The following is a 23,814-nucleotide window of genomic DNA, read 5'->3' on the forward strand; positions in this document are numbered from 1 at the left end:
TACACACTGTACTAAAAAAGTAAAATTTTCCAAACTGCACACTGCTCTAGATAGCACAGCACAATACACCGCACATTGTTTTAGATGCCATATTTAATAATGATTGCTTCTGCATTGACCCCAGTGTCGGATGATAGCTTCCCAAGCTGTCGCATTTCTTGGTGACTTGTTGGCCCATGTTTGTTCCTTGGATATGGCATGTCTGATAGTACAAACGTCAACAACTATCCCATAACAGCCTAACAACCAACACACGGTTCTGTGCACATAGGATATAAGACTTTATGTTAAGAGTCTCCTTGTGGCTGAGTAGTTGATGCACAAACAAAAGTGCTTACACACTGATGGACTTCATAAGTTTTGTGGGGTGTGACACAGGGGAGCCCTGAACTTTTATGCTGTTTTCACCCGGGCTTTGCTGATTCTCTTATGTGGTCTTTGGGCTGTGGGCACTTTCCTACGGTAAATACGGTGTGAACGTGCGCACAGCCTTCTTATCCTTTTTGGAAAGTGGCACTGATTCAAGATTCTGCAACACGGGCCGATCTGTCATTGCAGACCAGTGAGTGCACGCTTTCATCCAACGTGTATAGCCTCATGAGCAGCTTGCCTTTGTAGGCTGCAGTAAGTGCGCACCTGCACCTATGGTGCCCATGGTTGCGTGTGCCGCCTACCAATTCATGCTTGTGCATGTGCACAGGTGCACACATTAGCTAAAGCAGTGTCCGTTGTTCTGTGGAGACTAGGGCGGGTGTTCTTGCACCCCTGGTGCTGGGACCGATGTGTTCCATCTGCCATCGCAGGTCGGTGTGCTCACTAGTGCACATGTGCCCTAGCACTTGTGCGCCCAGGTAGAGAGGAATACCTGTGTGTGTTTCCCTACCTATGAGGCTTGCTCTTCCCATTGGCTAAAATGGGGAAGCGTTTGACACTACTTTAGGCTGCTTTAGTGGATTGCAGTCGAGCAGCCTCATGATGTCTCATATCAAGGGATTCGTAGTGCCAAACCCTTTCCATTGGTAAAGGGGTTTTACATAACTCGCTTAGAAATGTCCCTTATAAACAAATAGATATTTCTATGCTCCAAGATTCTCAGGGAATGTGATGGTCAGCTTCAGTGGACACCAGTGGTCGGGGGGAGCACATCTGTTCATTTACCCACTAGACAGCCATAAACCATGGGCATCCCACGGGATTGGCAGATCTCTGCCATTTGAGGGGTGAATGGAATAGATTGACACTTAGCCCTTCAGGCCGGTTCATTGCCCCACTAATGATTAAGATCCACATTCCAAGGCCCCATGGCAGACAGGCCTAAAATTTAGGGGAGACATCTGTGGTTCATTGTGTAACCCCCTAAACGACTCTGACCTTCATAGACACACAACAGTATAACTACGGGTGCCATACTTCAGCAAGGGCTGAGATACACTTGTGGGTACGTGGGACCAGAGAGCCTGGACTGCGTGGTGCACATTGTCAGAGGTCTCTGATGTACACATGGAGGATTCCTATCTGAATAGAGGCTGGCCTGGGCTGAGGACCTGCTGAAGGGTGATCTTCAAGGGCCTGATGGTGGATCTCCTTTTCTTTCGGGGATCTCATGGACATCAAAAATCTCCAACGAGGGACCTACACCATCTACCTGTGAGACCTGGAGAGCGGTGGCCTCGCCCTCTCAAGTGCCCACCTCGGCTACTAATTCGAAACTGGTAGCGTCGTGTGAGCATGGACCTAAGACCTGTGTCTGGAGACTGGATTGTCTAGTGCAGAGCCCCAGAAACTGTGCCAGCATCTAAGACAATGGGTTTCTGTACTGCAGGGATCCTGACACTCATAAGCATTTAGTGGTGGTGAGTGGATTCACTGGTTGTGGGATCCCACGTGGGCCATTTCTTTTACCGTGCTGCATTTCTCTCCGGTGACATGCCGACTGCATGCTCATTGTGTGCGGAGAATGATTCACAGGCTACGACCCTTGGAGGTGGGGGTGTACCTGTAGTAGTGCCTCATTCTACCTCATGTGGATCTACTGAACTTGCGCCTGTGTGTGTGCGTGACCAGACTGGTCTAGTGCAACCAGTATCTTTGGACACCAGATGTTGTGCCTTATTTTCAGAGGGTTACGGAATTGCAAAGCTTCACTGTGTGACCGGAATCACCTGGTGCAGCCCAACTCAACATGCGCCGGTCATTGTGCCTCCTTTCCAGGAAGATGCGTAATTTGCAACTCATCCTGTTTGAAACCTGTTCTTGGTGAGACTCCTCCCTACGCGCACCAGGCACTGTGCCCGGATTGTATGACCTAGATCATTGTGTACCAGCTGGGGCGCCTCATCCTATCGAGAGGCTCCCCTGTGTTACTCCCCATTCCTGAGTTTGTTCCCCTCTTTACCCTCATCATGGTGGACCAATTGCCCTCTCCACACCTTGTTCCTCTTGGGGACATCTTGATGCAGGTAGTAGCAAGGGAAACTTACTGGGTTGAAGAAACGCTCCTGAGACAGTTCGGAAGGGGTTAAGAGACTGTGTGACTCCTTGTTGTTTTGAGACCTGTGGCTGAACTCCCTGAGAGGCTGCTAACCTTCCCCTTGTTTACATCTATGTCCTAATTAAAACTGTTACATATTCCCACCTGCTTCCTGAGGACCCAGACTGAGTGACTTCGGCCGCGTGCGGCCCAGTGTCTAGCAGGCGGGGTTGGTTATCTTCCATCCAAGAGGTGGAGAGAGGCTGGGGCCACAGAGTCTGCTGAGGGTGAATCACTGACCTGCTGGACAACAGTGGCACCGGATTAGGGTGCTGAGTACGTATGTGTGTGTTAGAACGCGACATACAGACTACCTGATAACCTGCCACATCTCATAATGGTGTGGAGTGAGTGTGTGTGAGTGGGAGTGATCATGTGAGGACTGCCTGTGATTCATGACACTGGTCGTTTGGTGGTATGAGCACAATACGTTGCGACATTGAATTTCCCAGGTGGCTCCAGCCCGTGGTGCTGATAAAATGTGGTCTAATTCTGTGTATGTACATAATTCTGAAATTGTGCTCTGCTTAAGGGTGCTCTTTCTCAATTGAGGGAGGGTTAGATTAGGAATTGTTTACAGTTGCATAATATTGATATCATCACAATACGTGTGAGGCTAGTATTGCTAGTGATAGTTCTGAATGTGTTTTATGCCTAAAAGTATATGATGATCATATTATAATTAGTGAATATGTGTGTTGTATGTAAACATTTTTACATACATCCTGTGTGAAGTCTCTTTTGTGACGCTCAGTGTATTTATCACGAGTGAGTGCTGTGCCTTTGCTTTACATATTGCTTCTGTAGTAAGCATGACTGCTCAGTGCCAAGCTACCCGAGGGTAAGCGCGGGTTATACAGTGAGTGTAATCACCTGTCCCTGATGGGAGCAGTAGTTCGGCCTGGCTGTGGGTATCCCTTCGGCCAACCAGACACTGTTTGTTTCAATAGGGTGTGGTGCTGTTTTCATCCTTCATTGAATTAAATGTTATTATGATTTTGTATTTAGTATTGAAACATGCACACCTTCATATATGAAAATAGTGATAAAATGTTTTTTAGTTTTTAACGTGGATTGCATAAAACTGAGAAGAATATAGCTTAAAATCAAAAGATCTTCTGGCCCTGAAACTTTGTTCTGATAAGAAAAACAAGTCCATCTTACTGGTAAATACATACAATAGATTTTCTGCCCAAACTTTGACTTTCTCCTAATATGGCTCTGGATGAGTTCCTGGGAAATACTGGGGATGATAGATGCATTTCATTTTATTAGCTGGGGACATGAATGTCACCTATGAACCCCGAGAATTACTATCAAATCGTACTGAGGAAGACGATGAGGAAAGGGGGATTCCACTGTTAAACCAGATTTGATTCGCTAAAAACACTAGAGTGGCACTGCAATTAACATCACTGGCCTTGCAATATGATTTAGGAGCATGTAATGGCCGTACTATCTCCGATAGGGATAGGGATCTTAGTTATACTTATACAAGAATAAATTGCCAAACGAGGATTGATGACTTTCTTATGGACACTTCATATTGGCATCACTAATTGATATGCAAGTCATAGAACAATCTGACAGTGTTCACAATGCGTTAGCCCTAGAATTACCATCTATTTCGATTTACAACAAACACCAATTGAGGATAATAATCATAATCCGATTATAAATAGCAAGAGGAGGGATAAGTGGTCAAAAATTGAAGGTGAGTCCACAGTCCTAGCGCACATTTACAACGTGGTCCTTATTGTATGACTTTAAAAAATATGCAGATGTGGGGCATCATATAATTAGATAGTTTAACAACTTATGCCGGGAAATCAAAACAACATTTTTTATGGAGATTAAGGGTAAGGCCGTTAGTAGCAATAAAACTGAATGGTATGATGACAATTGCAAGGCTTGTAGAGCTGAACTAACGTCCCCTGCAAAAAATGGAAACTGGCATCTTGTAGCAGAACAAAGAACAAAATATCAAGTAGCACAAATAGGCGCTAAAAGGAACTGGGAGGAGGCCTTATGGCGAGAACTCCTTTATGCAGCAAAAGTAAAAGATTGTAAATAGTTATGGCATATGGGAGCCAAGGGTTCCAAGAGTAGTATTATGGAAGAAACATTTTACATTCAACCGCACCTCTGGGTTACTCATTTTAGTGCTCTATACACAATTTGTCAGATATCCATTTAGTTGAAAATGATAAAGAATGTCTTGAGAGATTTGGGGGGTTGTGCCCTGAAGATTCAGATTTTTTTTATAGCTTATATGAAACAAAGATGGCCCTTTCCACCCTACAGAGGGTTAAGGCCCCCAGCTTGGATAAAATCCCAGGTGACCTTTACCTCTCTGAACAAGAAATATGGTGTTTTATCCTTAACCAAAGTTTTAATGCAATTTTTTGGAGGGCAGAGGTACCCGACTCTAGTTTAGGCGCTGGGGTGATGCCAGTTTTTAAAAAAGGTGACACTGGGATCCATCACATTACAGACCAATAAGCCTCATTGATATATCACAGAAGCTGTTTTTCTCAGGCATTTGTTAGAAAGATTGAAAGTCTGGATTTTAGAGGGGAACAAAGTGTCATCTTTGCAAGCGGGTTTCAGAGCAAATACAAGTGCCACGGATCAAATTTTTTAATTTCTTTTAATTCTTTGGAAGTATGTGACAATTAAAAGAGAACATATTTATGTCATTTTTGTTGACTTACGTGCAGCCTTTGACCTCATCCATCGAGAAAAATTGTAGATTGCTTTAAAACGTATGGGAGTTCCTGACTACTTTCTGCATACCATAATACGACTTTACACCATCAATTGAGCCCAAATAAGATGGGTCAGACAGGAGAATTAACTGAACATATCAGGGTGGACAGGGGAGTTGGCCAAGGATGTGTATTGACACCTATCCTGTCCACCCTATACATGACTGGGTTTATAGAGACATTGGAGGATTGTATTGGTGACCCCCCCCTGGGATTTCTGGCCAGATTATATTGTCAGTATTATTTGTAGACGATACCCTACTTATCTCCAAAACCCCTATGGGATTACAGAATCTTCTAACCCGATTTACACGTTCTTGTAGGGAATTTGGGTTGGAAATAAATGTTAAGAAAACTAAATTTATGCCATTCAACCCACATAGGTCCTTTAAGGGTAAGATCAGTTTGGGGGACACATATCTGGAGCACGTGAAGCAATTTGGGCCCGATTCACAAAGGTAAACGGACAAAAGTCTAACTTTTTGACTTTTGGTATTCACAAAGGGCAATTACTATTCGTAAGTGCCCTTTGTGAATACTAAATTTGAACGTTACGACTTTCGGAAATTAACAAAGGGCATTTACGCCCTTTGTGACTACCGAAAGTTGTAAAGTTCAAATTTGGTATTCACAAGGGGCACTTACGAGTAGTAAATAATAGTACTTTGTAAATAATCAAAAGGCCCGATTCACAAATGTAAAATGAGAAGAAAGTCTAACTTCACGACTTTCGGTATTCACAAAGGGCATTTACGAATATTTACATTTACAAGGTGGTCGAAGAAATTGTGGCCGCCTTGTTTGGAGCTCAATTATGGGTGGTAATAATATAGGTGGCATTGAAATTACTGAGAACAATTTTATGAGGTCTGTTCTTGTTCTGCCTCTCAAAGCGCCCTTAACCCTTATTCGTTTAGATCTTGGTTTGAAAAACATATCTCACGTGGCTGCATTTAGGGTTAGATTATGGACTAATGAGTCTCCTCTTTTCCTATGTGAATCAGTGGCTGAGATTCTTGCTTTAGATTTGAAAGGGAAAATAGCCTAGTTCAATCATGTCAAGGAATTGTTAAACAGTTTAGGAATGCCTGAATTATGGAATAACCCAGCAGCTATGCCACAGAAGTACTTTTTTGGTCTAAAGAAGAGGTACTGGGGCTATATTAATAATCAGTGGCTTAACTACTCCCCGGTCGGTGAGCTAACACGTAGATTTCTAGACTTCAAAGACAGAATGATTGGTGAGACCTTTCTTAATTGTATAGAACCACCGCCAGAAAAGATCTCTATACTTAAAGTTCAGATATGGCATTCTTCCGGTGAACGAAACCCGGAGCAGATGGGTAGGAAGTATTTGCTCCCCAAATTGTCCCTTCCCTCCAGGTAAATCTAAATCTTTGGGTCGCTTTTTGTTTTTTTTGTACTAAATTCACAGCCACCATGAGAGTTTGGCTGTTCCCAATCTGCAGTAATTTATGTCTGAGGCAACTGAAGGAGACTGTTAGAAGCTTGAAGTGTGATACTACATCTTGGCTAGTGTTTTCTGTATCATTATATTTATTATATATGCCTGGTGGATGAGAAGTAAGACTAGTTTATCTGTATTAGGGCCATAAGTGGGTATTGGGATACATATTTTAAAACAGTTATTGTCCAACTGTATTGAATGAAATTAATATTTTTGGAGCCTGTTTTAGATATAGGATGGTAACATTCATGCACCTGCCCTTTACAGAAATTGATCGCCATTGCAGCAGGTTGATTGGTAAGGTCCCAGAAGCATATATATTCTTATTGCATGATAAGTTTTGAATACTTTACAAGTGTTGGGTTGATCATTACTTGTTCCTATGTAATAAGATGTATAATCTGAGTTTTACCTTGTATTTTAGAGTTTTCATCTTCTTTTATTGATGTTGTTTTTCTCTATGATTTTATTTTTAATGTACATTTATGGTTTTTAATCAAAACCGAATAAAGATTATTATTATTTATTATTATAATAGCTGACGTGGTCTTTTTATGTTTCTTTAATTAAAGATGTGGTTTGAAGTCAGTGTGTGGATCTCAGTGCCTCTAAACTGTCTTCTGATTTGTGTGCCCTATATCAGATACAGAGACAATACTGCACCATGTCATTTTCACAAATAGATTTGTACCTACCTTTGTATTTCATCACGGTGTTCTCGGGGCCTCTAACCTTCGTATTGTTACACCTGGAACAACACACACATTGTCTCAGTGTTACAGACAATCTTTGTTTACAGAATCCCTAAAGGAACATCACAAAAGGCTGCTAAATATGTTTTAATAACAGAAACACCTTCCAAACAGTTCGTAGTGTGCGTCACTATACCCAGACAGCAAATCTGACGACCTCTGAAAGCGCCATACACCATCCCACCCACGGTGGACCCAGCAACACCACTCTAGAGCCGAGGAGAGAAGAACAAATGGTACTTGAAGCCTCAGGATCTCAGACATCTATTATCAACACACAGACCCAGTTGTATCCTTATTTGATGCACCGTCACAAGACAATTTGCTGCCTTGCATCAAATGGAGAGGGCAGGAATGTGCCATATCTATCAATATATTTTTGTCAGTCAAACGTACGTTTATTTTAGACTGTGGTCTTTAAAACAGAAGCACAATAAAACCCATGCACAAACAAGCAAAGTTCTTAACAAAATCCGGCTGAACCTATAGTTAAAACATGGTACCACAACCCATCATACAATAAAATGATCATATTAAACAGAGAGTAGAAATCACCCCAAGGCACAGGTTACATCCAAGAATCATCGCATATCCAAGAGCAGATCAACTGGCTCGCCCCTTTCACTAATATCATATTTTAGTAAAACTGGTTTTAATAAAAATTGTCATTGAGCTAAAAACCACAAGCAAACCACTAAAATATGTTTTAGATGTCCCTTGGTGTTAAGGCCACATTTGCAGGTTTTATCCTTGTGTAAGAGGGAATTGTGGTGCGCATCGAGATTGAGACCTGATTTACCCCGCACCTCAATTTCAATAAACCTCGTCCCAGTCGAACATTAGGTGGTTTCTCCAAATAAGGAAATGTTTCCTCCTCCATCCACGATTTCATCAGATGGAATACTGATTTTTTTCCCTTAATGTTTCTAGGCACCAGTTTGGTTGCTCTGCTGAGCTCAGATTACCTCAGGCATGCCTGATCTATCTCACACTCTCTTAAAGTTTGGCAGCAATTGGGATCCTCCTTCTAACAAATTGTGCCCACGTTCACTCGCTTCTCGCATTTTATTTTTTGCATAGTGATTAGGTTTTGGGGAGCTCCTCAATGGCTATTCTTGTCCTCAGGTTAATTGTCTCTGCATATGCTGAGTGAGTCCACCCCGTCTGACCAGTTTCTATTCTAACAGCCTGGACCATGGTAGGTGGAGGAAGAGCGAGTAATCTTCTCAAGCACTTACCCTCTTCAAGGTCCCCATTGCATTTCCCTCTGATACAGAACAGCTCCGCACTGGAACTGGAGCCATATCATTCCCTGATGGGCTGCCAGCACCGGTCTTAGGGAGGGACCCCAAACTGGTTGTCACATTTCTTAAGGCCCCCTATGGAGGAGAGTGCTTTCGCCTCCAGGGGTGCAATATGTTCTTTCCATAACAAATTATTTGAGAACCACATCACCAAATATGTATTTTGCTGACTGTCTTGATTTTAACTTTATTTATAGTCCAAACCGACTTTATCCTCTTTTTACCAATGAGAGGCATTTTAGTCTTTTCAACGGTTATTATTAGTTTTTTCCTTTTACACTAATCCAAGAAGACATCTAGCTTCCTCTGGAAGTCGATTTCTGTCCGATCTAGAATTACCAGATCCTCTGCATGTAAGAGGCAGCTTCTACGCGTACCATTAATTGTGGGCTAAAGCTATTCGAGCGGTCGAGTATTTTTGGTAAATCAGCTAAGAATAAAGAAAACAAAATAGGGGCTCACGCCCACCCTTTCCTCAGGCCGTTGTATATGTCTATTCTTTTTGAGAGGGATCCCTCGAGATCTAATTCCACCGGGGCCCAATTATCTCTATGCAGTGCTTGTAAAATCAGGAGTACACCATTCGGAATTTCATATTGATGTAGCGCTTAAAAGTTTGAAAATTGTAGGGGTGCATTATACTCACTGTTAGTCGGCACCCGCATATAATCAAATGTGTGCTCAGGTATCTTGTGTGCAATGTATTACGAATTGTATAACCTATATCGATTTTAATAGAAGTGTTAGCTATGTACAAGCCCATTGTAAACGTATTGGAGAAATGTATAGAGTTTAGTTTATGTGAAATGTAATGTGGTGTTAGAAATGTGCACCCTAGACTTCGTGTCTGTAGTTTGTTTAGCTTGACCACACATGAAAGAAAGACGTAAATGTCAATACTGTGATTGAAACCTGCTTGTGTAACCGAAGTAGTGGCCAGAATTCGCATATATCGTTGAGGCGAAAGGCCTGGTATTTTCTTATGTTAGCCAAGGGCAATAGGCCAAAAAGGATTTATTCCAGTAGAGGTTTTAGGCTGTAGTAAATTGCAACTTAAAAGATGTGAAGAATGTCTGCTTTGCATGATCTCACCCCAGGTGCAAGGACAGTTGCTCGTTAGTAGAGAAGCTCTTTGTTCACAAATTGACTTATGTAGTAAAAGCCAGACATGGGAGTGTATTGGAATGTGCCAATCGTAACTCCTAGTGCGGATGGCGTCTGGGACTCAAGGCCAAGCGATGGACGATGGAACTGGACAGCGCTCTGTGGAAATTTACTGAAAGACGACCCCGGAGAAGAGGAGGCGCAAAGGGCGTGTTCTGGGATTTGGGGTTCTGTATTAGGGACAGCGCCCCGGGGGTGGAGGCAGATCAGAGCAGCCCTGAGCAGAGGAAGGCTAGGCGAAGAGATAGAGGGGGCAACTTAGACCAGCTCTCTAAGTGAAGTCTTCTTATGAAGTTTCACTCTGACACCTTTTATTCGATGAGGGTCTCAAGGGATTGCTAAGTAGGGATGTCATCTAGTGCAGAGTAGGGACAGAGATGGTATGGTTCAGTGTCCCTAGTATCGACATTTGCTTGGTGGTGTTCTACCTCATGCTTTTAGAGATTGTACTTTTAGTTATTTTTAGCCGTATGCGGATTCTCCGTAGAGTAGCTTTTGTGTTAGTGCCTATGTACATGTTGTGCCTCGTATTGAGGACTTTGTATCTGCAAATCTTCATGCTGATAATAAAAACCAGAGAGCCAAGAGATTAAGTCTCGAGTCCTTGATTATGGCAAATTGCGGACAGTAATTTTGATAATTGTGTTTTTCCCTCCACGCTATTGGGCAAGTAAAAAGGTCCATCTGACCAGAGTGGGTTCCAGTAGATAATTGCGAGATACTCAAATGGGCCGGAGCAGTTGGTAGCAAACGAGGATGGTTTCTTACTGATAGCGAGGGAAGATTAGATAAGGATAAGTGACCCTTGAGGCCCAAGAGACGATAAGTGATGCTGAATCATCAGATGGCGAGCAGCAGACGGCAGCAGATGAGCATCGACGGCGAGTAGCGGTGCGGCAGAAAGCAGCAGTTCCAGGAGTGAGTATGAAAATGAGATGTTGTAGATTGCGGTGTTGATTTGTTGTGTGATGTCTTGCGGAGTTGTTGTGTATGTCGTGTGATTGTGAGATCAGGCTGTGAGCGCGCGCAGCCCGGGAATTGTGGTGTAGAAGACACCTGAGATAGATTTTGTTGACCACCCAAAGGAGATCGTGAGGTACCATCAATCACCTGGACCGAGATATGGGGGAGCGAATGCGTGTGTGTATGGCAACTTAACGCTGGTCGTGGGTTGTGGTGTGCAGATCGGAGTGTTAGTAACCTATCAGAGGCGAGTCGTCTGGCCGTACGGGGCAGACGGGCGCCAATCGAGGTCAACAAAGTCGAGAGACTGTGGACGAACAGTCAGAGGCTGTGGACGGACAGCCAGAGAAGTAACTTAATCGGTTATTTCAGTGTGTGAATGGGACGTGAGTAAGCGTGAAACGAGTTTTGGAGAAGGGAACTGCTGCGAACGAAGGAAGGTGACGTCAGAGGGTGTCGCGCTGTGATAGGCCGGTTGGTGTGAGTCGCGCTGTTATTGGAGGATTCGGGAGCAAGAAGTAAATAGAGAGCGAGATCGAATTTGGTCATTATGAAGTGCCTTAGGGCTTTGCGAGAGTTGTGTAGAGGCGATAAGCATGTGGTTGTTCGTGGGGGAGAAGAAGCCCCTCCCGAGGATACCCCGGCACATTACATGGCACAGAATGTGGGGTTACATACTATAGTTTGGATTGAGAATTGGCACAAGGTGACACAAGGTGAAGGGGAATTAGCTTTCCCGAGGTACGGCTCATTTAGACTAGCAGTGCTGTACCAACTGAAGACGGTGATGGGGTCCTTAAAACCCTTGCCAAGACCAGCACAGTTCGAAGCATTACATGCGTGGATAAGAGCAGCGCATGATAAGGAAAAGGGAAGAAGTCAGGAGAGAATGAGGAAGTCGATTAGGGCATTTCAGGATGCCAAGTGGGACGCAGCGGAGAAAAGATGGAGAGTGCAGACAATTGAGGAAGCGAAACTGTATCCCGCGCTAATGGAGGAGACTGGGATAAGGCATGGGAGAGCACAGAAAGAGGAAGATAGTGATTCTGATGATGGGGTATTGCAAAGATTGCTAGACGAGAGACCACCCCCTTATAATCCAGATGAAGAGGATGATAGGTGGGGTGAGAGGGGAGACTCTAGGAGGGTAACAATCCAGCCTGAGACCCGAGTGGAAGGGTTGGTTTCGTTTGAAACAGCGAGTTCACAGGGTCAGTCGGAGACCAGTGGAAGGATTGGACGAGAGATGAGGTTACCGGATGCCTTAAGGGTACCGGTCACTATTGGACCGATTGTGTCGATATACAGTCCGGAATCAGAGGAAAGAGAGAGGTCAGAACGAGTGGCAGAAAGAACAAGGAGAGAAAGCGGGGAAAGTGAGTTGGAAGGGGCAACGGCCCGACCTCCAAGCCCTGTACAATGGAGTACACCATTAGCAGCGGTGTCAGACACATCTAGGGGCGAAGAGGACGAGAGACCGGTGAGGCCGAGGACTCTGATGGAGTCGAGATCAGATTCAGGGTCATGGGTACCGCCAAAGAAGCAAATGAGCTGGAATATGGGCCGAGCGGGGACAACCCCAGTTGCCTTTACGAGCCATTCTGCTCCCATAGAACTACCAGAAGAAAGGAGAGAGCAGGAGCCGGAATGCGAGTATGATGAGGGATGTGGAGCAAGTTGTCAGGTGTTGAAAGGGGCCTTGAAGGCAGGAATGATAGATGTAGTAAGACTTAAAGCAGAGGCGGATGAAATAATATATGGGAATCTACCTCTTGAGAGAGTAGTGGCATATACTCCGGATGAATTGCTTTTTGTAGCAAAAGATGTGACTCGGAAAGCACGAGCGGCACATGAGAAACTGGCGGGTTTGGCTAGAGAATATGGGGTGGATCTATCCAAGACTAGAGCATTACAAGGGAGCCATAGGATGCATTGTACCGAGCGGGAATTGGAAGAGAAAAGAGTTGTTGGTCTAAGGTCACATACTAGGGAACTGATTGTAGCTATGAGAATATGGCTGATGCTTGACAAATGGCAAGAGAAATGGGCTAGGAAAAAGAATTCTAGAGGAGCGAAGGGAGGGAGCTCTGAAGGAGATTTGCAGGAGGTAAAGATCCTTCCCTTGAGAGAGGTGGCGAATGGAGGATACGTGCATGTACCATGGAGCAGGGGGGATTTGGCATCATTTACGAATGATTTTCCCAGGCTCAGGGAGAAGCCTGCAGAGTGGTACAAGCAAGTTGAGCGCTTCGTTAAGATTTCGAAGGTGTTGTGGATAGATCTGAACACCTTATTCGATATCGTGGTTCCGGGAGATCTGTGGAACGCATGTAAAATTGCTGTTGATTGGCCGGACTATGAGCCTGATAGGAACATAGTTACAAATGGTCCGTCGCCCGTGGTAATGAGGCTGTACGATAAGGTAATTACCTGGCTGAAATCGAAGGTTTCACCCCAAGACATCGATTGGGTGAAGATAGATAGGACAGTGCAGGAGCCAAAGGAGACAGTACATGAATTCTATGAGAGACTTTTGAAGGCTTTTAAGCAGTACAGTGGTTTAGATGAGCTGGAAACGAAGGACATGGGACAGTTTGTGTCTAAGTTCGTGCTGGGTTTGAAGCCCGAGGTCAGTCTTATGATACAGCAGCATTTGATCTGTTGGCAGAATAAGCCTGTAGATGAGATCTTGCGGTACGCCAGGTACTGCACGGATGAGATTGAGTCCAAGCACAAGAAGATGAAGGATAACCTATTGCTCATTCAGATGCAAGCTGCTCAGGGACCGCCGAATGGGGGTCAGGTGGGGCGGAGACAGGGAAATTATCAGACAGGGAATCAGAACGCGCAGGGTCAGGGAAGGCCGAGGCCCGTTGACCCTAGGACAGGCATAGATGTAGCAATCTTGAAGAAGACGACAGCTTGTCACCAGTGTCACCAGGTGGGACATTGGAGGCGCGAGTGTCCCTTGAACCCCTATAATCAGCCGCAGATGGAGGGAGGAATGGGTCAGGTCCCTGGGGCGGAACAGGTACAGACGGTGACTGTACCGAGAATGATGCAAGGGGGGACCGGCGTCTCGCAGGTGCAGGTTCCCCAGCCACCCCGGATGCAGAACATACAGCAGGGAGCTCGGACTTATTTGCAGATGCCCATGTTCGAAGTAGGAGAGGAGAGGGATGCAGATTTGCTAGCGCAGCTAAGTTTAGGTCAGGATGATGATTGCCTCCTTAGGGCTATTCTAGAGGTAGATCAGAGAGGACCCTTTGTGGAAGCAGAACTCGATGGACGCCCGACTACCTTTTTGGTTGGAGTTGCGAACAAGAGGCTAGTGAGCCCCTTAACGGAACCGATTCCAGTCAGGATAGGAAACTTTAGGGATCGACATCAGTTCGTGGTGTGCGATTCTAGTCCTGTTTGTTTGTTGGGAAGAGACTTATTGTGTAAGCTCAATTGCACAATCTACTGTACCCCGAAAGGAGTAGAGGTACAGACAAGAGATGATGACGCGACCTTTAAGGTTGCAAATCAGCGGGTGTGCGTGGAAATGTACCCGGCTTTGACAGTGGAGGAGCTTCCACAGGATTTGAGGGAGTCTGTATCGACCGATGTGTGGGATCTAAGCGGAGAGGAGATCGGCTTAGTCAGGGGAGTGGAACCAGTGAAGATACAGGTTAAGCCAAACGCAGAATTCCCGAGAACACCTCAGTATAAACTGTCGCCTGAAACAATTGCAGGGATTAAACCTGTGATTGAGTCTATGATTAGGCAGGGAATACTGGTGGAGATCATGGGTAGTCCATGTAATTCACCCATTATGGGGCTGCAGAAACCAAGTGGGAAGTTCAGGATAGTGCAAGACCTGCGGAAAATAAACGACATAGTTGTTCCATGTTGTCCAGTGGTACCGAATCCATCTGTGATACTGTTCCAGATCCCATGCGAAGCTGGATGGTTCACAGTGATTGACTTGTGTCAGGCATTCTTTTCGATTCCCCTACATGAAGAGAGTAGATTTCTTTTTGCATTTAGGCTAGAGAATCGTATATTAACGTGGTGTCGGATCCCACAGGGGTATACGGAGAGCCCGTCAATTTTTAATCAGCTCTTAAAGAAGAATCTTGAAGGTCTTGTGTTGCCGAAGAACTCTGTTTTGGTGCAATACATTGACGACCTGCTTGTTGCGTCAGAGACAGAAGACGCTTGCAAGGTCGATACCATTGCATTGTTGAACTTCCTGGGAGAGAACGGTCACAAGGTGTCTCCAAACAAGCTGCAATACTGTTTACCTGAGGTACAGTATTTGGGGCACAGAATTGAGAAGGGTAAAAGGAAGGTGTCTCCAGATCGCATTGATGCGATTCTGAGAATGCCAGTTCCCTCGACGCAGAGGGAAGTTAGAATGTTTTTGGGAATGGTGGGTTATTGCCGCCAGTGGATCCCAAACTTTTCCTTTGAAGCGAAGCCTTTACAGCGGCTGACGCGAAAGGATGTAAGTGATCCGGTACCATGGGACGACGACTGTTTGAAATCATTTCTGAGGCTGAGAGAAGCCTTATGTAGCGCTCCTGCGTTGGGAATGCCGGATTACAACAAGGCATTTGCATTGTTCTGCTGCGAAAGAGAAGGTTGCGCATTAGCAGTGTTAACCCAGAATCATGGAGGTGTCCGTAGACCAGTTGCTTATTTCTCAGCTACTTTAGATCCAGTAGCTTCTGCGTTGCCCGGATGTCTCAGATCCGTTGCGGCAACAGGTGTCAGCATCGAGAGATGTGAGAGCATTGTGATGGGTCATCCTCTTACTGTACATGTGCCACATTCTGTTGAACTGTTGATGACTAGGACTAAAACGCAGCACCTCACGAATAATAGGCTGACTCGTTATGAGCAAGTTATCCTTGCAGCCGACAATGTGACATTGAAGAGGTGTGCTGTTTTAAATCCTGCTACATTGTTACCTGTTCCAATTATAGATGATAATGAAGATTGTGAGGACCATGATTGTCTCGATGTGACTGAACTATGCACCAAACCGAGACCTGACATTGTCGATGAACCGCTCCCAGAGTCAGATGAGATTTTCTTTGTGGACGGCTCATGTTTAAGAGACAGTGTCGGTCGATTGAGAGCAGCGTTTGCTGTATGCACTATTACGGGTGTGGTTGAAGCCGCTTGTTTAGAAGGAGTACACTCCGCGCAGGTGGCTGAGCTTATTGCTTTGACTCGTGCCTGTTTGGCAGCCGACAAGATCCGTGTAACTATTTACACGGACAGCCAGTATGGGTTTGGTGTGGTTCATGACTTCGGACAGCTATGGTCCCAGAGAGGGTTTATGACGTCTTCAGGTTCTCCTATAAGAAATGGTGAACATGTACGGAAACTGTTAAAGGCATTGCAAGGTCCTGATGAAATTGCTGTTGTTAAATGTGCTGCCCACACAAAGGGAAATGATTTCGTCTCGTTGGGAAATAACTACGCTGATGAAGTAGCCCGATTTTGTGCAGAACAGGGATACAACTTCACTGAGACCCACGTCGAGGAAACTGGGGAGGAGGTGGTGTACGGTCAGATGTTAGCAATGGCAGACTCATGGGAGGAACTGAAACAGCTTCAGGAAGGGGTCTCGGATCAGGAACGTGACAGTTGGATACAAGCTGGATGTGAGAAGGGAGATGTGGATATATGGGTTTCGAATGATGGACGAGCAGTGTTGCCGGAAAGTTTGTTGAACCCCATGGCGAGGTTGATACATGGTGCCGTACATCTGGGTAGGGATGCCATGATGAGAGTGTTTCGTCAGACTTGGTACCATCCGAAGTTTCGTGCAGTGGCTGAAACTGTGTGCCAGAGGTGTATCACTTGTCAACAGATGAATGTAGGGAAAAGAACTGCTGTGACGTTGAGCCACATAGGGAGGTCAGGGGGACCTTTCAATAGGATGCAGTTGGATTTTGTCGAAATGCCGAAGTGTAATGGGTTGAGGTACATATTAGTGATAGTATGTGTCTTTTCCAGGTGGGTGGAGGCATACCCTACACGTAGATGTGACACGCTCACGGTAGCAAAACTACTATTGAGAGAACTCATTCCAAGGTACGGGTTCCCGACGTCCTTTGAATCGGACAGAGGAACTCATTTCCACAGCGAAGTTATGAAGTTGCTGTGTGCTGCTTTGAATATAGATCAGAAGTTACACTGTAGCTATAGACCAGAAGCTTCAGGGATAGTGGAGCAGGTGAATGGAACTCTGAAGGCTCGGATGGCGAAAGTGTGTTCGTCTACGTCTCTGAAATGGCCTGACGCATTACCTTTGGTCCTTATGAGCCTCCGAAGTGTGCCTGATAGAAGGACTGGGTTGTCACCCCATGAAATCCTCATGGGAAGAGCGATGCGTTTGCCTGCAATACCTGCTACTGCTCTGATAAATATCACTGATGATATGATCCTGGACTATTGTAAAGGCCTTGCTGACGTGGTCCGTTCTGTGTCTCAGCAGGTGCAGACAGCAACGGTTCCAGCTGCGAGTGACCGGTGCCACGACTTGGACCCAGGCGATTGGGTCCTAGTCCGAAAGCACGTGAGGAAGAGTTGTTTGGATGCTAGGTGGCGCGGCCCTTTCCAAGTGATCCTTGTCACGAACACAGCTGTCAAGTGTGGAGGTTTACCGAACTGGGTGCATGCTTCTCATACCCGTAGAGTTCCAGCACCCTTGGAAGACACAGCCCCTCTCGAGAACAAAGATCCCAGTGAGCCGACAGAGCCTCCTGAGAGGGCCAGTCAAGCTGTAAGGGTTGCTGAAGCGGCTGAGGGTGCACTGAATCGAGTTGAGGAAGAACGTGAAAGAAGTACTGACCCAGAAACCGGCGAAATAGCAAGAGGTGCAGTGGGTAGTACAGAATCGAGTTCAGGCGAAGAAGAGGAAGTCAGTGCACAGGGTATCGGGGAGAAGACCGGAGGTGCCACCGAAGCAGAAAGGGTTTGGCCCGCAAGACAGAACCGGGTAAACCTGAGGTTGGCTCCGGACACAGACCTTGCACCAGTTTCGGAAGAACCAGAAGAAGAATCAGGGGATGAGGAGAATCCTCAAGGTGTGAGAAGATCAAAGAGAACAAGAGTGCCAAGTCGGAAGTACGCTTCACCCGAGTGGGCATATCAAGTGACTGATGCCAGGGTTACCGAGCACGGGAAGGTTGAGGTCGATGACATTGGTCAACAGTGTCCCGCTCCAGAGGGTGGAAGTGTTGCTGAAGGTTCCGGGATTGGAGATCGAAGGAATTTTGACGATTCATATTCCGAGTCCGCCATTCCTAAGTGTCATTCGAGGTATGATCTTGGACAATTTGGAGTTCCCGACGTTCACGACTGTGCCAGATCCACAAGAACTGATCATTCTTAAGCTCGAAATATTGCAGGGAGTCTTGGAGCTGTTGGGACCAGCGCTTATGTTAGATTGATTTGAGAAGGTTGCAAGCAGAGAAGAAGATAACCTAGATCCGAGCGGAAGAAGAATAAATTTAGGGATTTTTCCGTTATAGAACGAAGAAAAGTTAGGGAGGTTTGCCTAAAGTTCACGAAAGAGACACTGATGAGAAAGAGACATACCCTTTCAGAGACTGTATTGGACGCTGAGTACATTCCGAAGATGGCAGATCCTGCAAACCCACATCGTAGGGCTAAATTGATAATAGGCACATTGGTAGGAGTTGTGATAGTCACCATATTTGCGGTAGTGATAAGTTCATACATGGTGGCTCACAGGCAAGAGGGGAAGGTTCAGGGAGCACCTACACCTATTACCCCAGGGCAGAGTGGTGTCAGTATCAGGGAACAGGAAACATCGAAGATGAGGGATGATCGCAGACTCCACATGGATTTATCGAGGGGTGATTTTAAGCTCAATGCGTATGCAAGGTTGCTGTATGAGTATGTTGATGCGATGGATGTGAAGGATTGCTATGTGTGTATGCAGTTGCCTGCTTCAGTGGATGAGGGTATCAAGTATCATCATCTCCCATTGACATATGGGATTTCTTGTAGTTTATTACTCAGTTTATTTTATGACAGGAGACAGTTCGAGTATTTCTTTTCAAATTTTGACACGGTACTTCCTGAAGTTCCAGCAATCAAGCATTTGAACAAATATGATTCTAGCAAGAAAGAGGACAGACTCCTGAAGTATTTTAGACCGACTATGAAGTTGGATACGGCGCATGCTCACAGGAATAACCTGACATGTGCGTTATCTGAGATAGAGAAGAAATTCATAGATCAGGTAGAGGACAGATACAGAAAGTTGACCCAGACACGACACACCGGAGATAGCCCAGTAGATTGGACAGACGAGGAGAGGGCTCACAGATCCAAGGGAAGTTATGGACCAATAGCGTTAGATGAGGTACAGAGAGGGAATTTGTGTATTGGGCGGCCTCAATCCGATACGGATAAGGTCGCAGTCGGACATAGCACTTGTTCTCAGACTTTCACAGTGGAAGCTTCTGCTAAGAATTTTATGGTAGGTCCAGTAGAGGTAATTCCGACAGTATATTATGTATGTGGGAAGAATGCTTATGTCAGACTACCTGCGAATTGGTATGGCATATGCTATTTGGCTATCATATTCCCGAAGATCTATCACACCGAGGACTTGGAGTTGTTAGAGACGAAGCGACAGTCCAGGAAACGTAGGGCTACGAACGCTGGTGCAGTGATTGGGGACATATACGGAGCAATGATACCTAGTATGGGTGTGGTGTTGAATGATGTGAAGATCAGGAGGTTGGCGACTGTGGTTGATGAGTTGTCTATGAACACGGCGAGATCTTTGTTGTTGGTGGCTGGAGAGATGTTGTCGATACGGAATATGGTTATGCAGAATCGCCTTGCTTTAGATGTGTTATTAGCCAAAGAGGGCGGAGTCTGCAAAATATTGAAGGTTCAGGAATGCTGCACATATATTCCAGACAACACGAAGGAGATAGGGAAGTACATAGACAACATCACGACTATTCACAAGGAGATTATGGATTTGACGGAGGAGAATGTGTGGGAGAAGATTGGATTAGGCTTTGGAAGAGTGGGAACTTGGTTTGCGAATTTGGGAAGAGGATTTCTGGGATCAGTGTTGAAGCCGATTATTATTGCTGTGGTTTGCGTGATTTGTTTGTGGGGATGCGTGAAGGCATGGAAGTGGTATCAAGGAGGCAAGGTTGAGAGGGCTCTTAAGGCAAACGAGAAAAGGATGGCGAAGCTCCAGGAGCAGCAATATGAGAGTCTTAAGAAACTAGAGGGAGTTCGACATGGTAAAGTTATGACTAGCGCGGTTTAAATCAGTTCTAAAGAAGAGAAATGTAATGGTGTGATGACGGATGTCATCAAAGGGGGGAACTGATGTAGCGCTTAAAAGTTTGAAAATTGTAGGGGTGCATTATACTCACTGTTAGTCGGCACCCGCATATAATCAAATGTGTGCTCAGGTATCTTGTGTGCAATGTATTACGAATTGTATAACCTATATCGATTTTAATAGAAGTGTTAGCTATGTACAAGCCCATTGTAAACGTATTGGAGAAATGTATAGAGTTTAGTTTATGTGAAATGTAATGTGGTGTTAGAAATGTGCACCCTAGACTTCGTGTCTGTAGTTTGTTTAGCTTGACCACACATGAAAGAAAGACGTAAATGTCAATACTGTGATTGAAACCTGCTTGTGTAACCGAAGTAGTGGCCAGAATTCGCATATATCGTTGAGGCGAAAGGCCTGGTATTTTCTTATGTTAGCCAAGGGCAATAGGCCAAAAAGGATTTATTCCAGTAGAGGTTTTAGGCTGTAGTAAATTGCAACTTAAAAGATGTGAAGAATGTCTGCTTTGCATGATCTCACCCCAGGTGCAAGGACAGTTGCTCGTTAGTAGAGAAGCTCTTTGTTCACAAATTGACTTATGTAGTAAAAGCCAGACATGGGAGTGTATTGGAATGTGCCAATCGTAACTCCTAGTGCGGATGGCGTCTGGGACTCAAGGCCAAGCGATGGACGATGGAACTGGACAGCGCTCTGTGGAAATTTACTGAAAGACGACCCCGGAGAAGAGGAGGCGCAAAGGGCGTGTTCTGGGATTTGGGGTTCTGTATTAGGGACAGCGCCCCGGGGGTGGAGGCAGATCAGAGCAGCCCTGAGCAGAGGAAGGCTAGGCGAAGAGATAGAGGGGGCAACTTAGACCAGCTCTCTAAGTGAAGTCTTCTTATGAAGTTTCACTCTGACACCTTTTATTCGATGAGGGTCTCAAGGGATTGCTAAGTAGGGATGTCATCTAGTGCAGAGTAGGGACAGAGATGGTATGGTTCAGTGTCCCTAGTATCGACATTTGCTTGGTGGTGTTCTACCTCATGCTTTTAGAGATTGTACTTTTAGTTATTTTTAGCCGTATGCGGATTCTCCGTAGAGTAGCTTTTGTGTTAGTGCCTATGTACATGTTGTGCCTCGTATTGAGGACTTTGTATCTGCAAATCTTCATGCTGATAATAAAAACCAGAGAGCCAAGAGATTAAGTCTCGAGTCCTTGATTATGGCAAATTGCGGACAGTAATTTTGATAATTGTGTTTTTCCCTCCACGCTATTGGGCAAGTAAAAAGGTCCATCTGACCAGAGTGGGTTCCAGTAGATAATTGCGAGATACTCAAATGGGCCGGAGCAATATCTTATTAGCACCTCCCATAGCAAGGCCCGATCAGCAGAGTCAAATGTGGAGCAAAAATCCACCAAACAGCAGTGTAATCCACCACAGTGCTCTATTGATTTCCTGGCTAGAGTCCATGATCTAAAGCAATGGTCTGTTGTCGTGTCCCCCCTTTGAAACCTCCTTGCTCTAGGGGAATTGCTGAGTTTGCTTTTGCCCATACCTTCAGCATCCCCAGAGGGATATTTGAAAAGGCTTTCCCACTCACATCCAGCAGGTTTTTTTACCGATAGCTTTCAGGGAGGGGATGCTCACATTTGTATGCATAGGTTTAATAAACGCTGCCTTCCAGCTATCCGGGAAACATCCTGTCAGGAGGATTTTCTGCAAAAGGGGATAGAGCCAGCTGGTCCGCCAAGCAACATTGGTTTTTGTTATTACTGCAGGTAGATTGTCTGGCCCGGCTGCCCTTGTCATTTTTAGTGACTCAATTGTCTTCTTAATTAATGGTGCTGAAAACTTCTTTATTTCCTCATTAAGGTTTATTGGGCTCTGAGAGATTACAGTATCTTTATTGTAAACTTCTTCCAGGTAATCTACCCAAGCATCCTCTCCCACCGAACATGTCCATTTCCCCAGGGCTTTTCCTGTCCCTTTTTGTGACAACCTCCAAACTATCAAGATATTGTGCATTCCTGCCCTCTCCTTCTGCTGGTGCAATTGTGGCTGATTAGTGCCAAAGCAGGCACACTCGGGCCATGGTGCAAGTGTGCCTGCATTGCAGGCATGATTGTTTTGGAGCACGAAGGGAGACCTTCATGCATAAAAACAACCTTTACAGGCAGAATGCTGAATGCAGCACACTTAGAGGAAACTAAAAGGATAAATAAAGCTATTTCTCTACGTTACGCCTTTGTCAGAAAGGCGTACAATTTTATTGCATTCCCAGGTTTACCAGTTTTGGTAAATCTGGGAACGTGCCAAAATAGATGAGTGGATGCGTGTGAACAACCATGCATTAACTCATGCAACGCCTCCCTGACGCAGAGGAGCACAAGGCAGTGATAACATTCCTGTGAATTACTATGGATTTACCAAGTGTCAATGGGCCATGATAGGGGGGCTTGCATGGCTTGTTAAATCTGTTTTAAGGATTACGTTGACCATATTTCACCTTGCATGAAACAAAGACCATGCAATCCTCAGATAAATCTCCCCCCAGGACCAGATTTATCCAAATTCGGAGGTGCGCAATCCAGTACCACAACTTGCTGCACTGCATCAATCGGAGAGGGCAGGATTGCACCATATCTATCAAGGTATCAATCGGAGAGGGCAGGATTGCACCATATCTATCAAGGTATCAATCGGAGAGGGCAGGATTGCACCATATCTATCAAGGTATCAATTGGAGAGGGCAGGATTGCACCATATCTACCAAGGTATCAATCGGAGAGGGCAGGATTGCACCATATCTACCAAGGCATCAATCGGAGAGGGCAGGATTGCACCGTATCTATCAAGGTATCAATCGGAGAGGGCAGGATTGCACCATATCTATCAAGGTATCAATCGGAGAGGGCAGGATTGCACCATATCTATCAAGGTATCAATCGGAGAGGGCAGGATTGCACCATATCTATCAAGGTATCAATCGGAGAGGGCAGGATTGCACCATATCTATCAAGGGAGTGACTTGTGCTGGTTTGCGTTACTTTGGATTTGCCAAACCATGCAGGGCCACACAAGGGGGCCTTGCATGGCTTTGTAAATATGACTTAAGGGCTGTGTTGCCCTGGCGTCACCTTGAGTGCAAGGGCTACGTAATCCTATGATAAATCTGGGCCACCGTCTCTCTTTTACTGTTTCTTTCTTCTCACTTTCCCCTTCTGTCTGCCTCTTCCCAGTCGTGGAGTCCTGTTCATACTACACTTTTAGTATGTTTAGTACCACTATGATAGCGCTGCTTATGTACTACAAAGTTCTCTTTCCGAACCTACAAGCGGCTCCAATCTTTTCTGTGCAGAGATCGCCGCCTGGATTGCAGAGATCGCTGCACACATACAACAACATTTCCGTAGTAAATGTGGGAGGGATAGGGGATGTGGCTGAAAAATTAGGAATACTTGCCACAAAATGGAAGGAGTTTAGAAACTGGTGAGTTGGGGTTTATGGGGGGGGACATTCACCC

General features: G+C 45.3%; 1 protein-coding gene across 1 annotated transcript in view; it reads right to left on the minus strand.

Annotated features, from left to right (window-relative positions):
• The window catches only part of LOC146830288 (E3 ubiquitin-protein ligase TRIM39-like), a 155,333-nt gene that overhangs the window by 25,795 nt on the left and 105,724 nt on the right, over positions 1 to 23,814 (minus strand). The window contains exon 5 of the mRNA XM_085604476.1: positions 7,462 to 7,514. Coding sequence (XP_085460602.1) covers positions 7,462 to 7,514 — 53 coding nt within the window. The remainder of the gene's footprint in view (positions 1 to 7,461; positions 7,515 to 23,814) is intronic.

The sequence above is a fragment of the Triturus cristatus genome, chromosome 5_1 (genome assembly GCF_964204655.1).
Source record: "Triturus cristatus chromosome 5_1, aTriCri1.1, whole genome shotgun sequence".
NCBI classification, from domain to species: Eukaryota; Metazoa; Chordata; class Amphibia; order Caudata; family Salamandridae; genus Triturus; species Triturus cristatus.